General features: G+C 54.2%; 1 protein-coding gene across 2 annotated transcripts in view; it reads left to right on the forward strand.

Moving 5' to 3' along the window:
• The window catches only part of DMTN (dematin actin binding protein), a 28,195-nt gene that overhangs the window by 2,855 nt on the left and 10,318 nt on the right, over positions 1–15,022 (forward strand). The window contains exons 1-4 of one of the 2 annotated variants that reach the window (XM_049631515.1): positions 5,161–5,455; positions 13,570–13,775; positions 14,060–14,134; positions 14,504–14,659. In XM_049631515.1, the coding sequence (XP_049487472.1) occupies positions 13,758–13,775; positions 14,060–14,134; positions 14,504–14,659 (249 nt within the window). In that variant the 5' untranslated portion in view covers positions 5,161–5,455; positions 13,570–13,757. Of the gene's footprint in view, positions 1–5,160; positions 5,456–13,569; positions 13,776–14,059; positions 14,135–14,503; positions 14,660–15,022 lie in introns of those variants that run through there. The other variant, XM_049631514.1, reaches the window with a different exon arrangement.

The raw sequence follows: 15,022 nt of genomic DNA on the forward strand, positions 1-15,022 counted from the left end.
CCAGTGTTACCTGATCACTAGCAGACTCCTTAGCATGGTTTTCAAAACTCCTGTACAATCCTGCTCAGCCTCCCTTCCCCGCCCTGTCCCTACAAGTCCCCTCTGGGGAGTTCCAGGAGCTCTGGTTTAATAGCCAACCAGCACCCTGTGCCTGGCTCTGTTCCTGAGGTTCCCACTGCCCAGCACACCTTTCTCCAGAATGCTTGCACGCTGCTGTCTCCTCTGCTCCATAGACTTTCCTCCCCTCTGGGGCTAGTGGCAGTCTCTGGTGCCACAAGTGTCTCTGACTGCCGACTTGCCCTTCCCTTATGGCCTATATCACAGTTTTCTGGAACTGTACTTATTTGTGCTTGTGTAATGGTTGTGCTACAAAGCAAGTGTCTCAGATGTAGAAGTAGTAGGTCTTTGCCTCCCTCATAGTACCCAGTGCAGTATGTTACACAGAATAAGTATTTGTTGAGGGAATTAAATCGACTGAAGGTCCAGAAAGAAGTCATTGGCTCTGAGCCCTGCAGTCCCTCAAGATGGAGGCAGAATGAGAACCAGAATCCTGCCTCCACCCTCCATCCTTAGGTGGACGTGGGTGGGGAGGGGTCCTAAGCAGTTATCCAAATACTTATTTATCCCCTACAATGTACAAGCACTGTGCTAGCCCTTCAACTGACCAAAAATATGGACAAGATATTATGTCATCCCCGGTCAAGATCTCAAGACACTTGAAATATAGGTGGGGGGATAAACCCACTTTTGGAAATTTTGGAACTTTTGGAAATCTCTCTTATACCTAAGATAGCAAAGTGGCATTTGGTACATCCCAAAAGAGGGAAAAAGGAAACCAGAGCTATTGGAAATAAGGACACTAATGTGCACAGAACTCTGGAGATGTGCTTACATGTAACCCCTTATTCAGGGGGTATTCCCATATAATGTGTGCACAAGCTTAGATTCAGAGATATTAACTCATCTACAGTTGCAGCTAGTGAGCATTACAGTCTAGGTTCTTGCCGGTCTTCATCACCTGAGTGGGATGTTCTCTGCTTGTGGCCAAGCAGGAAGGGTTCTCCAGGGTGGGAGAGTACGTGGGGCTGGGACACTGGGAAAGGCTGGAGTTTGCATGGTCTTTAAGAATGAGCAGGATTTCAGTTAGCAGAGAAGATATGTAAGGGAAAATTTTAAGAGGGAAAACAGCATGAGAAAAAAGGTTTTGAGGGGCTCCTGGGGTGGCTTAGTCGGTTAAGTGGTTAAGCGTTGGACTCTTGATTTCAGCTCAAGTCATGATCACACGGTTCGGTTCCAGAATTCGGGCCCTGAGTCAGGCTCTGCACTGGCAGCCCAAAGTCTGCTTGGAATTCTCTTTCTCTCCCTCTCTCTCTGCCCCTCCCCTCTCAAAATAAATAAATGAATAAACATTAAAAAGAAAAGAAAAAAGGTTTTGAGATAGGAAAATGTGAGGAGTGTTCAGGGGAAGGTGAGCAGTCCCTGGGTTTGGATAAAATTGCAAGTTTGCCTGGAGAAGTGGCAGGAAATGATTGGGTTACATGATAGAGAGTTTTGTGTGGCAGAGGCTTTGAGAAGGAGAGTGACCATGCAATTGTGGGGTTGGAGGTTGGGAGAGAGACTGGTCTGGTGGCAGCATGCTGTGAACTAAGGCTCTGGGGTCCCTGAGACAGAGGGTCCAGTGCATAGGGGTGGGGTGTGTGTGTGACTTCTAAACTCTTTGGAGAAAATGTCATTTCTAGGCCCTCATCTTTCCCTTTATTCCTTTGGCCCAGTTCTTCATCACCTTGCCCTTCTCCTTAGGTGCCCAGGTGCCCTCATTAGCCTCTCCAGGAGTTAATGTTTAGATAGCACAGGGGGAGAGTCCCTGGTCCTCCCAGCCCCAGCAGGCTGGTGCATGGGGCGGGGCAAGGGGCAATGGAGTGAGACAGAGAGAGTACAGAGAAGCCTGTTGCACAGGCCTTGGTGAGGGGGCTGGTGGCAGGGCTGAAGTCCAGTCGGGACATCTGGCACCAGTGATCTTGCTGCAGAAAGGAGCCAAGATCTAGTTGACTGGGGCCTGGGACTGCCTGCCTGAGAGGGGCAGGAGCCCCAGCCCTTGTTGTGGACGAAAGGGGCCATCCTCAAGGCCTCAAGGCACTCCTGAACTTAAAGGTATGCTAGTCCCCTTAGTAGCTGGGTATGGCCAAGTGGTACCCAGGAAGCCTACCCTGGGGCCTGGACAGTAGGCACTGGTGTTCAGTGTTGCCTGGCTCTAGGGGAAAGATTTTGCCTCCCCTCTTATCCCAGCCTGAAGGGGAGAGAGGCAAGCGCTGGGAGGGGGAGTGGTCTACTGGTCTTGAGGAGTCTAGGGCCTTCCCAGGAGGAAGCCACTGGTGACAGAGCAAGCCTCACTGTAGGGCAATAGAGGAAGTGGAGGTGCAGCAGAGGCAGGCAACAGAAGGGTCTCCTGGCCTGGCTGTGCCCTCCCTGTGAGCCCCAACACACACACACACACACACACACACACACACCAGGATCCCTCTCAGTAAGGAATGACCTTGACAGCTACCACGCCTCAGGTCGACAGAGGGAGCCCTAACTCTGCAGTCCCCTTGGTTCCGGGGCTGGCTGGTGGCAGACTGTTCCTGCCCAAGGTGGCTCTCCCACCCTGTGGAAGGACATTCCTGTAGAGTCGGGGGCAGTGAGAATGGGCCTTGCAGGATTGGAAGACTCTGATTCTCCTCTTGGTCAAGGGGAATGAGAGGAGGAGATGCTCAGAGATAGCCGAGGTCAGATGCGGGGCAGACTTCTGGGCCCGAAGCCCTGTGTTCACCCCAGCCTTCCTGCTGGAAGCCACCCTCTGACCCTTTAACATAGGTCATCCCTCCCTGTTCCTATCACTGTTTCCCAGCTGCACACCAAGCTTTCTGGAATGGAGGATGCTGCCCAGTGCTGCCTCCCTTTGCAAGTTCGGCCTGCTATATGGCCCTGAATTAGAGCTGTCCTGAGGCCATACTGGGAGCCAACCCCAGAGCCTTATGGAAATGGGGAGGGGAGACTCAGTGGGAGCCCTGGCCCCTGCAGCTACCCCACCCCCACCTCAGCACCGAGGCAGACCTCAGGCCGCCTCCCTCCATCACTGAAGAGGCAGTAGGAGTCACAGCCGCCTCCTCCCCCCTCCCTGCTGCCGCCGCGGCTGAGCCGGCAGGTTGTCTTGGCAACGGGAGGCGGAGAGGAGATGCGCCGAGGGATGGAGGTGTATGTCACCGAGGAAGCTGCCGTGCTCCTGCCCCACGCCCCAGGCCCCTGAAGGTACCGGAGAGCCCTCCCTTCCCCCTCCCCTTGCCCTTTCCCCTGGATTCCCCCCACTCTATCCGAGAAGGGCCTTGTTTCACAGACGAGAATGCTCCCTTCCTCCCAGGCCACAGAGACTCCTACCCATTTCTCATGAGCTACCTCATTCCAGGCCCCTGTCCACAGCTGTCCTTCCCCACACCAGCTCATTCCAGCCCTACCTCTGGTCACCCTTGCACCGGAAGACAAATCTCCTGGGGTGGCGTTGTCTGGTGGGGGGCAAGTGGGAGCAGGACAGGAACCATGGTAGTGGGAAAAATCAGGGGCCCTAAAGGGCTGAGGTGGAAAAGCACCTGGTGCTTGGTCTCCTGGAGGGTTGGCAGCAGGGCCAGGGCACTTAAGGGTGGGCTTGAAGGGAGGGAAGCAGAGAGGCTGTCTGAGGTTGGCAGTTTACCCAGAAAGGCCTGATTCCCCCTCCTCCGAGGCTGTAGCCCCTCCTGCCACATCAAAGGTACACCCCCTCCTGCATCATGTCCTGACCTTTTTTTTCATGGTTAGATGTTTCTTTTCTCACCCCCAGGCTTTCTCATTCCTTTCCACAGGGCCCTCTCCCTAACCACTCCCCAGCAGCTAAGCCTGAATTCCTTCTACCCATCCTCAGTCACTCAGCTGCCTGCCTTCTTCATTTCTCCATTCTTTCTGGAGCCCATCCTTTGAAATTCATTCTTCTCTATCTTTCACTAACCCAGACATCCCTCCCTTACTGTCCCTACCTGTCCGCTCCTGTCCTCTTTTCCTTGAGCAAGAGGTCTGGAGCACACTCTCACCTGTCCCCCTCAAGACCCTCCCCCTGTGATTTTCCATTCAGATACCCCAGAGCCCCCTCCCCAGATTCTAGATTTCCCGAAGGACAGCTCATACCATCAGCTGACCGGCTGTGGGCAGTGGTTACCAGGGCAACAGCAAGGGCTGCCTAGGTAGGCAAGTCTGCTGTGAGGTGGAGAGACTGCTGGGGCCACGGCCAGGGCCAGCCGGCTGAGTTCCCTCCCCTGCCTCCCAGGGGTCAAAGATGAACCACGCTCTGCTCTGTGCCCACAGAGAACCAACAGGCCAATGACAGGGTCCTGGACTTGTTAAGGTTTTCCCAGACAGGGAGGGCACATCCTGTAGTTCTGTGCTGGGACCTGGGCATCACCTGGCCGGAAATTCCCTTTCGATGAAGCTGCCCCAGTGAGAGATGGGGTCCTTCTCGCAGTTGCCAGGGGATTCTGGTAATCTAAGGGCCAACCCAGTCTCTTGTGCTGAGGACCTGGTTTTTCAGATCTTCCCATTCGTCCCTCACCAGGAGGGGTTAAGCCTTCTTTGAGTGACCAATTCCGGCATCTTTACCCTCTCCTTACCGCTGAGAATCTATGCCCTTTAGCACCCCAGGGAGGCAGGACCCCAGAGGTCTCCGTTGCTGCTCTTAGGCAAGGAGTAGGAAGGAGATACAGGTGCTGGGAGAAAAAGGTATTGTCATCTCTCAGTTATCAGTAGAGCCCCCTCTGCCCCCACCCCAACTCAAATTCTGTTTATGAGGAGGCTTGAGGGGCTGTGTGTGTGTCTGTGTGTGTGTGTACGAAAGTGTGTGAGCATGGAATGTTGCAGGGTTGGGGGTGTGGGAAAGGGAAAAAGGCCAACAGCTCGCGAGTCTGCTTCCGATTCTGCTTCGTCATGATGCCGGGTTAATGCTCCTCTTGTTTGAAACGGATTGAACTGCAGCTTTGAGCTAGGTGGAAGCGCAGACACATACAAACACACACCCTCAGGCCGGCCACACGCTATCAGCTGGAGGTGGGGAGGGTGCAGTGGGGGAGCCAGAGGCCCGCCCGCCAGACCGCCAGACCGCCAGACCGCCAGACGCAGGCTCCAAGCGCAAGCCTGTGGAGAAGCAGGGTGGGGACGAGGGGGTGGGGGCTCAGAGGGTAGGTCCCCTCCTGTGCCAGCTCCCCCCACCCGCCCACCTACCCCAAGCCGGGTTTTTCCTGCTATTTGTGCTCTGGGAAAGCACGGCTGGGTTCCTGGAAGAGACGCCTATTACCTTGGCTCTGGAGAAAAAGCGACAGCGCTGGGATCTGGGCCTGTGCCTGCCCAGCCCAGTCTTGGGGCCTCAGAGCATCTGGGCGACACTGTCTGGGAAGAGGTAGGTGGCAGGGTCTCCCGTCTCTCTTCCCCTCTCTGGGCACTTTGGGCCACAACCCCTGTCTGGGAGTGAGGCTCTGGGTGGTGGCAGGGATCCCCTTAGGAGGGGTCAGCTATGGCTGCTGTTCAGGGGGAGAAACCCTGGGACTAGCTGGGTTTGATCTCATCAAGCCTGATTTGAGGAAGAGGGCTGAGGGTTCATGCTGTCACCCCAGTGCCCCCTTCACCTAGCTGTGCTGGGCAGAAGTGCAAGTGATGGAATTGGGGGGGCACTGGGGTGGGCAGGGGAGCTGTTCTTTCTTTGCTGAATAACGGGGAGTGGTAGGGGTTGCCCCCTCGCTCCCAATGTGCTGCAGGTTTTGAGGGGGAAGCACTACACACAGACACCTGAATGCTGTTGGTGAGGGGTGTGTTCCTTGGGAGGAGGTACCTGGTGAGCCCCTTTCTAGCCCTCAGCTGGCCAGGCTGGGGTGAGAACCAAATGCAGAATGATGTTGGGTGGTAGGGCGTGGCTGCAGGCCTGACCCCTGCTCACTCCTGGCCACTGCTGAAGTGCTTGAAGAGGCTGGGGGCTGAGCAGACATTCAGGCCTGTGAGGATCCAGAGGCAACCCCTTGCCAGCCTAGCAGGCCAAGCCCCCTCCCTGGGCAGATGCACCTAGTGTTTCCCTCCCAGGGGACTGTGTTGCCAGGGTTTGAGAGGGGAGCAGGGGCAGGTGTAGGAGAAGGAAGGCAGTCATGCTTTGGGAATGGGGAGCAGGGAAGCCACCAGGGAGTGGGTAAATGGGGGGCATACATGTGCACAGCTCAGGGAGGGGGTGTCAGCACGTGATGCGAGTGGTTGTGAGCATGGAGAAAGGGTGCCAAGAGAGGATCAGTGGGTGGGTGGGAGTGGGTGTCAGTAGCACTGTGTGTCACTGTGTGGGGGCCTTGCTGGGAGAGTGGGGGCGTGATCTTGCAAGCAGGGTGCATGGGTTCTGCAACTGTGTTTCAGTGTGGGCTCTTGCCTGTGTGGGCAAAGTGCTATGTCCACATGTGTCTTGCCTCAGTGCTGCTGGCCTCTCCTTATGTTCAACACCTGAGTCAGGCAGTTCACCTGGGGATGCAGGTCTATAGGAATTCCTCTTTTGGAGCCTGTGTGTGTGTGTGTGTGTGTGTGTGTGTGTGTGTGTGTGTGTAAACATCAGAGTAAGGATACCCTCAGAATTCAGAAAGCTGAACTTGGGACTCAAGATCCTTGCATCTCCCCGCAGCTCTATCAATCTACTTTGTACCAGTGGTACCACAATGCACCAACAGAACCAGCTATAAGTAGAGACCAGAGCAGAAGCATGCTGAGGACCAAGTAAGCCTGAGGAGTTGAGGGGCACACAGAAAGAGGGGCCTCTTCAGAAGGAAGGTATAGAGAAAGGATACATCAACACAAGAGAAGTCTAGGAGAAACTGAATGAAAAGATGCATATTTGTGTGAAGTGGGGGGAGTGGAAGGGGCTGCCTGGGCCCAGTCCTGCTGTCATCAGGACCAAAGATGGGGCAGGGCCTTGAGCAGGTGGGTTCTCAGGCTGGGGCCCAGATTCTGGGCCCACCTGCCCTGCCTGATGCTTCAGCAGAGTGTGAGAGGGTGATATATATATAATGTTGGTATTAGAGGAACACCAACCCTAGTCCTAGCATATTGAACAGGCCTTAAAAAATGGGGATGAGAAGAGAAGGGAAGAAGGGCAGGCATAGGCCTGATGGATGCTCCATGAACTGCTGGCCCAGAGCTGGGAGCCCTCTCCTGGCCTTCTTGCACGTCCTTTTGGAGCAAGCATGGGTGCCCCCTGCGCACGCGTGCACACAACCACCCACACCCACCCACCCACACGTACCCCCTCAGGCCTCCCTGGCTACTGCTGGTCTGCTCCTGCCCACTCTTCCCCTCTCCACCCCAGGATGGGATGCTGTTTTGGGAACCAGTGACCTAGCTGGCTCCTTCCTTTATTTCTGGCACTGAATTGTTGCCACAGTAACTGTGGGGGTGGGGCTGGGAGCAGGACAGTGTGAAAGGGAAACAGAGCCAAGGGAGGAAAGATGAAGAAAGAGAAGAAAAAGGGAATGGAAAGCAGAGAGTGGAGAAGGAGCAGGGAAGGGGCAAGGCAGGCAGTCACACTGTGAGTGAAACTGGGGAAAAGGGAGAGGGGCAAAGTTCCTGCCCACACTGACCCCAGCCCACTTGGACAGCTCATTTGCCTCGTTTCATAAATTGCTTACTCTCTGCACCACCCGCACCCAGGCTGGCTTGACCCTGCCCAGGGGCATAAAGCCTCAGTCCCCCAGTCTCCCTGTTCCTTGTCCACAAGTCAGGCCAGCGGGCAGGAATCTGGGTGGCTCCACCATGTAGGGTTAGCACTACATAAGGTTAGCCCCAAGGCCCAAGTTCAGATTGAAGTAGGATCTTCAGAGACCCACTGAGAAGACTGTCCATTGGCTTTAGCCTGACACAGGCCTGGGTAGCAATTCCAGCTTGCCTTTTATTTGTGTGGCTTTGGCAAGTCAGCCTCTCAGCCACAGTTTCCTCATCTCTAAGTGGGGAAGGCTGGTGTGGAGGGTAAAGAGGATGTTATGAAAGTCCACGGCACAGCGACTGGCACAGAGCCAGCGGGGGTTGGCTTAGGATATGAGCAGAGGCTGGACTGGAGGTCCCCAGCTGTGGTTCTGCCCGCTGAGCCTTCATTTCTACAAGTCCAGGGAGGCACAGCCAGGCTAGTCCTATTTGGAGGAGGAGCCGGCTGGGATGGGTGCAGAGGTCTTATCACCCCCAGCCCGAAGCTGAGAGGTTCTGGTTGCCATGGAGATGCGCAGGTGGGCAATGTGAGGTGGGGCTGGGCTGGTGGCTCAGATAAGGCAATGCTTCGGGGCTGGGGGAGGGTGGGGTGGAGAAGGAGGGATGAGGAGCCCCAGTGTGTGATGGGAGTGAGCAGCTGGGAAGTCCTCTCCACCACCTGGGCTTGCCTGCCTCCACCGCCTTTCTTTCTTTCCCTGTCCTTCCATCCTGCCCTCCCTTCCTGCTGCAGCCTGCCCTTTTGGTCTGGTTCATAGGAAGTTTCTGGGACCGAGGGGGTGCATGTGCATGTGCATGTGCAGACACAAGGGGTGTGTGCGGTCGGGAGAGAGGGTCAGGACTGGAGGAGGGGAGAGTGGGTGTTGACTTGGGAGGAAATTCGCTTTGGGGGAGGGGGCCTCTTGTGGGTGGAGTAAGCAATTGCCTGCATAATGTGATTTGAGAGAAGCCAAGAAATCCCTCCTTTCCTCCCTCTCGCCCTCTCCCTCACTCTCTCTCCTGAGAGAGAGAGAGAGAGAGAGAGAGAGAGAGAGAGAAACTCCACCCCAAAGCATTTTTCCTTAAAATTTCACCAGAAAGAACTTCACTTCTTAAGGCTAGCCCTAAATTAAAATGTAGTGCCCTGGAAGAGTAAGAGATCAGTTTGTCAGCGTGTTTCCTAACACACTGGGCACTGCCAAGCAGGCTCAAAGGAATGTGGCTCAGAGTAAGGGAGAGGAGACTCTGAGGCTAAGGGGATGAGACCCAGCACAGGGGACTGCCACAGGGTTGTGGACAGCTCTGGAAAGGCCTGGGCAACAGAGCAGACACATCATTATTTTGAATCCTGTTTCTGAGTGGCTATGCCTGAAGGCCAGTGTTTGTGCACATGTGAGTGTGGGTTCAGGGCGATTGTGCACTGCAGTGACGTGGCTGGTCTGGTACCCTTCCCCTCACTTCTTGCCTGGGCAGTTACCACTCTGATACACAGTCATTGCCTCATCCTGTACCTCCCTGCCACACACACACACACACACACACACACACACACACACACACACACAGGTGCTTGAGGGGAAGGTGCCAGGGCTACCACCAGGCTCAGCCTGAGGCTCAGAACACATGGAAACCCTCAGTTCTCCCTGGCAGCTCAGCCATCCACACTCCCCACCAGACCTTTTCTACTGCCTTTAGCTTCTGCTCACCAACCTGTCAGATCTGTGTATGGCCTTATCTGTCACTTTTCCTGGGAAAATAATGGCCTCCCAATGGGACTGGCCCAGGCTACATGCCTCTGTGTTGTGGATACCCAACTTTCCCTTTCCTCTCCTTCCAGGGAAGCCTAGAGTTTTCTTTCCAAATCCAGCCCTCCACTTGGGCCTGAACCACATGTCTCTCCCCTGCTGGGATCCCTCTTCCCTCTTCAATGCCTACAAGCGTGTTCAGGTCTTCCCTTTCTTTAAACACCTTCAGCCAATCTGGCCTCCTCCAGAGCCACTCTCCAACCCTCTACCACCCTCTGTCACACTCTTCTTGCCTGTGTGCTATCTAGGCCAGCCCTGACAAGGGAGCCTCACTACTCCTCTGGAAATGCTCTCACAGGCCACCAAACCAGAGAGCCTTCACTCCCTGCAACACTTCCCGCCTTCTCTGGGCCAGGGACTCTTGGCTCCATGACCTTCTTTTCTCAGCCCCACTTGCCCACCATTTTTCTCCATATTTATTGCACTCTTACTGTGCACTAGATACACTCCGTGCCCCCAAGGAGCTGGCCATTCCGTTTCACCTCTCCCTTTCATGCCATCTGTGATTATTCTGGTCCCCTTGGTATTTCCCAGGATGCTGGTTTTAAACTTCTTTTCTCCTTTGACAACCTCATGTGCAAAGTACTGTCTGTAGTCAGATGGCTTCCAAATCTCTATTTCCAGCCTGCCCCTCCCTCAACCTCCTGTTCCTCCTGGATGTTCCCATGGGCTCATCGACTACACCCACCTCGACCTCAAAAAGTGAACTCCATGCTTCCCCTTCTGTCTCTGAGGGCAGCCACCTCCCCCTCCCCCAGGGGTTCTCCAGATCAAGTCTGTTTTGCACACTGTGCCTCTAGGATCTCTCCCTTTTGCCTCCTTTCCATCATGGGCCACATACCCAAGTCAAGGCCCTCACAAGCCCCTGCCTGACTGCTGCCGTAGCTTCCAGGCTGGTCTCTGTCCACACTGCCCCTTCCTGTCCAGTTCGTCTTCCAGGCTGAAGCCACATTCAAAGCACTGCTTGGGTCTGTCACTTCTTTATTTGAAAAAAGTTTCTAAGCATTCTATGGCTCCTCTTGCCCACAAAATACAGTCTGAATCCCCTAGTCTGGGTTGGAGGCCTCCATAATCTGACCCCTGACCTCCTGCATCAAACATATTTCAACCTTATGAGCTCTATAATTTAGCCATATGTGCTGTTCCCTAGCCAGACCCAGTGCTGCTCCCCGTATCTCTACTTTTGCTCATGCTGCTTTATCTCTCAAGAATCCATTTCTTCGGTTTTTACATGAACTCAAACTGGGCATTCAAGGCCTACCTCGAATACCTCCTCTAAGGGATCTTTTTTATTATTCCTTTCTCAACACCCCAGCAGGAGTGATCCCTCCTCCTGTGACTTCTCATGGCTCCTTATATTATCTTATCTAGCACATGTAATTTTCTGCTTTGCGTGCAAGTTATCTACATACATGCCTCATTTCTGGAGGGGCAGCTTAGCTCCCCTGACTCATCTTTCTGTTCTCCATAAGGCTTATCACTGAGTGTTGTCTGTGGTTACTGAAGAATTAGGTACTCAGGAAGTATTTGATGAATGGATAAAGCAATATATGACTGGGTAGGTGGGTGGATGGATAGGTGGGTGGATGGATGGATGGATGGATGGATGGAAGGATGGGTAGATACATGGATGAATGAGTGTTTGGCTCTAAGGCTAAGCCAAGTATATAGTTAGTTTGACAATGGCTGCTAACACAGTAAAGATCAGAGAGGAGTGAAAAAGAACTAACAGCTCTTGAATACGTATTAGAGTTTACTCTGATCCTCAGACGCCTAGTTAAAAGCATTACAAAGTGAGAGCTAAGAAGGCAAGAGAAGGATAAAGCTCTGGAATGGAGTCTTTCCATGGGAACCAAATACCTAGTGTGACTCTGATGGCCAGAGTCCTGTCTTAGACAAGCCTTGACTCTAGAATTTCAAAAAGACTTGAGAAATGTGGCAGATTTTAGTCTATCCCCACAATGCACCTGACATGGCACTAGGCAGGCACTTTGAATCATGCCAATGCTGAAGACACAGTCATTTTCAGCTCACGACTCTGGACAACTTTTTAACCTGAGCCTCAGTTTTCTCATCTGTAAAATGGGTCTACCTTTGTTGTTGAGGGGGGATGAAACAAAATCATTCTTTTAAAGTCCTTATCAGAGGCACCTGGCTGGCTCAGTTGGTGGAGCACGCGACTCGACTCTTGATCTCAGGGTTGTAGGTTCAAGCCGCACACTGGGCATAGAGATTACTTAAAAATAAAATCTTAAAAAAAAAAAAGTGCTTATCAAAGTACCTAACATGACCATTCAAAAAATGATATCTATTGTTATTGTTTTGTCCTCCAGAAGTTAGCACTCATTCTGGTTAGTGAAAAAACATTTTCTGGCATTAGGCAACATATAATCAAGGGCAAAGTTATTCAGGTTTCTTTTTCAGTCCCACTGGAATTCTGAGAAGCGTTATAAGAAGGCCTAGAATAGTAGGGGAGGCCTCCCAGAGGAACAGAACTTAGGATGGCCCCTGAAGGACTAGTGGGTTCTGGGAGACATGGAAGGGGACAGAGAATAGTGGAAAGGGCATGCGCAAAAGCAGGGACATGGGAGTGAGGGCTGCTTTTGCAGCAAGCAGGTGGTTTTGGTGGGGGAAAGAGGGTGAGCAGAAGAATGGCCTGATACAAAGTAACAGGTGATAAGATTGGGAGCACCAATGACCTCAGTCTTTCATTACCCCCTGTGGTAAAGAACAGCTACAGAAAAGACACAAAAGTTCATTAGCCCTTGGGGAAATAGAAATAATAATAGTTAATACTCCACATAGTAGAATTTATAATGTTTTAAGCATTTCACATTTTATAACTTATCTAATACACAGAGCCACCCCATGACATAGATACTATGACTGTCTTCCATTTTACAGATGAGAAATGTAAGTACAGAGAGAGTAAGTAACTTGCCCAAGGTCACACAGCTGCTGAGTAGCAGAGTCTACTCACCCCCAGGTACTCTGGTCCAGAGTTCATGCTGCCTCTTCCCTGTACCTTCTGTAGCCATCAACTCTCTGCACTCTAAGGCCCATGGCCACCATGGCTGGAAAGTCAGCCAGGCATTCACTGAGTGGTTATTATGTGTCTAGTACAGGCAGTGGGGGGATGGGAAGATTGCTAAGGGAATCAGGGATGAAGGGGAAGACGTGGACTGTGGCCCCAGGGAACTCATAATCTACTGCAGCAGACAAGACCCAACTCCCCAGGAACAAAGAGGCAGCAGTGCCAGCTGGGATGCCTTCCTGCTGAAGCTAGGGGCCCTGCCTTGTAGAGAAGTAGCAATTCAGAGGACAGCCTCAGCACAGGCAGAAGGCTGTGCAGAGCTGGGATGTGGCCTCGACCCCAAAGGGGACTCTATCAAATGCCTGCAAGTGAGACTGCCTGCTGGACAGGGACAGGGACACCGAATGTGGTGTCCCTCCACACTCCCCTCCCTTTTTCCAGGAGGCCTCCCCCAGCCCATGACAGGGCCACTTCATGCCAAGTCAGTTTCACTGCATCTCCACCCAGTCTGTTCACCTGATAGGTTCAGTAGGTCCCTCAGTGTTAAACCTGCCTGGGATTTGAGACACAGGGGGCACAATGGACAATGGATTGAGTAGGGAGAAGGACAGGCGCCAGCACAGAGCCAGGGAGAGAGGCCACGGCCTTGGCCGAGAGGAGTGAGAACCAGGGCTTGAAACCGGACTGCAGCCCCAGGGCAGGGCAGGTGTGACAGAGCCGGAATGTGAGGCTGCACCGGAACGGGTGACCCCTGCAGTCATTTCCTTTCCGGCCAGAGAACAATGGCTCAAAAACAAGTGCAGTCCCTCCGCTTTTCCCGCTTTGCCGTCCACACGCGCGCTCGCTTGCTTACCCGGGGCTGAGCGAATGGAAAGCCTGAACCCTGAAGGGCGCTGGCTCCCTTCCGCCCTGCTCTCCAGAGCTCCCAGAGATCCGGGGCCCCACCGCCCTCCCTGGCACGTTCTTCCCTCCCAGGCCCGGCACTCGGTCACCAGCCGGGAGAGTCACTGAGGGATGAGGACGCCACAGCCCGGTGGAACGCACTTTCTGCTCTCGTGGCCCCGAGCGCGCAGCGCCCAGGAGCCGGGCAGAGCCTGACGCCCTGTCGTCAACCCTCGCGCACGGGGCTCTGCGGGTGACCGGACCGGCCAGCTCCCTGCTGCATGGAACGGCTGCAGAAGGTGCGCGGAAGCTGCCCCCCTCCCCGCCCCCCTCCACGTCCCGGCAGTGCGCGGCCTGGGCACCGGGTGGGGTCAGGCTTCCCCGCCGAGGGTCAGGTCGGGAGTCGACGGTGCCACCTGCTGGTTGCCTGCAGAGCCGCACCTCGGGGCCCCAGAGGCCTAGGGAAGCCCTCCCCTGCCCCAGCCCCACCCTCCTTCCCTCCCTCCGCCCGGAGGAGAGCCAGCCCGCACCCGGCCCTGGCACGCACGCTCATTCCCACCCGCCCGCCTTTCACTCTCCCCAGCAACCACTTACCTCCCCTGGGAGCGTCAGCTCCTCCCGAGGCTCCAGTGTTCCTGGCTCTCCCTCCAGCATCGTGGTGAGTACTTCTCGGCCACCAGCACCCCCAAGCTGGGACAGGGATGGGGTGGGGACACTGCTGGGCCACTTCACCCAGAGCCTCCCTGACGATGGTCCTGCCAGGGCTGGTGGGCAGAGAGAACCCAGAAATGCAGAGAAGGTTCTCCACACCCCCCTTCTCTGGTCTGGTCCTGCCTCATTGTACCCAAAATGCTAGGCGAAGGATTATCGTTTTGTAAGGTGACTCTCTAAACTCTTAAAATTAAAATAATAGAATTATTAACTTTTAAGAGTTGACATCTCAGCTGGCTGCCCATTTTCTTCCTAAGGCCAGTATTCTAGGTGAGGCTTTTGGCACATCTGTTCCATTCACACCATTTCCCTTCAGGCCAAGATGGACAATCAGGTGCTGGGCTACAAGGACTTGGCTGCCATCCCCAAGGACAAGGCCATCCTGGACATCGAGCGGCCTGACCTCATGATCTACGAGCCCCACTTTACCTATTCTCTCCTGGAACATGTGGAGCTTCCCAGAAGCCGGGAGGTGAGGGGTGGGAGGCTCCTCTTGGACAGGACTTGGGGGAAAGGGTTCCCCCAGCCACACCGGGTAGGAGGTGGAATCCCTCTGACGCTTCCTTTCCTGGTGGCCAGACTCCAAAACAAGAAAAGGAACTGTGGGCAGAAATCAACCAATGGTCAACCCAGTGTTTGTGGAGAGCAGGCAGAGACAGGCCGGAGGCTGGAGGATAACCTCCATGCAGAGAGTGGGGAGGCCATGTTTGAATGGCAGCCTCACAGAGCCGGTGGGGGGGGGGGTCATGGAGGAAAAGGGTGTGAGTGGACAGAAAAAGCAAATTTGCCAAAAGCCCTCAGGAGCACTGGACGAGAAGGCTGGAATTCCTAGCTG

Source organism: Panthera uncia, chromosome B1, assembly GCF_023721935.1.
Source record: "Panthera uncia isolate 11264 chromosome B1, Puncia_PCG_1.0, whole genome shotgun sequence".
Classification (NCBI taxonomy): domain Eukaryota; kingdom Metazoa; phylum Chordata; class Mammalia; order Carnivora; family Felidae; genus Panthera; species Panthera uncia.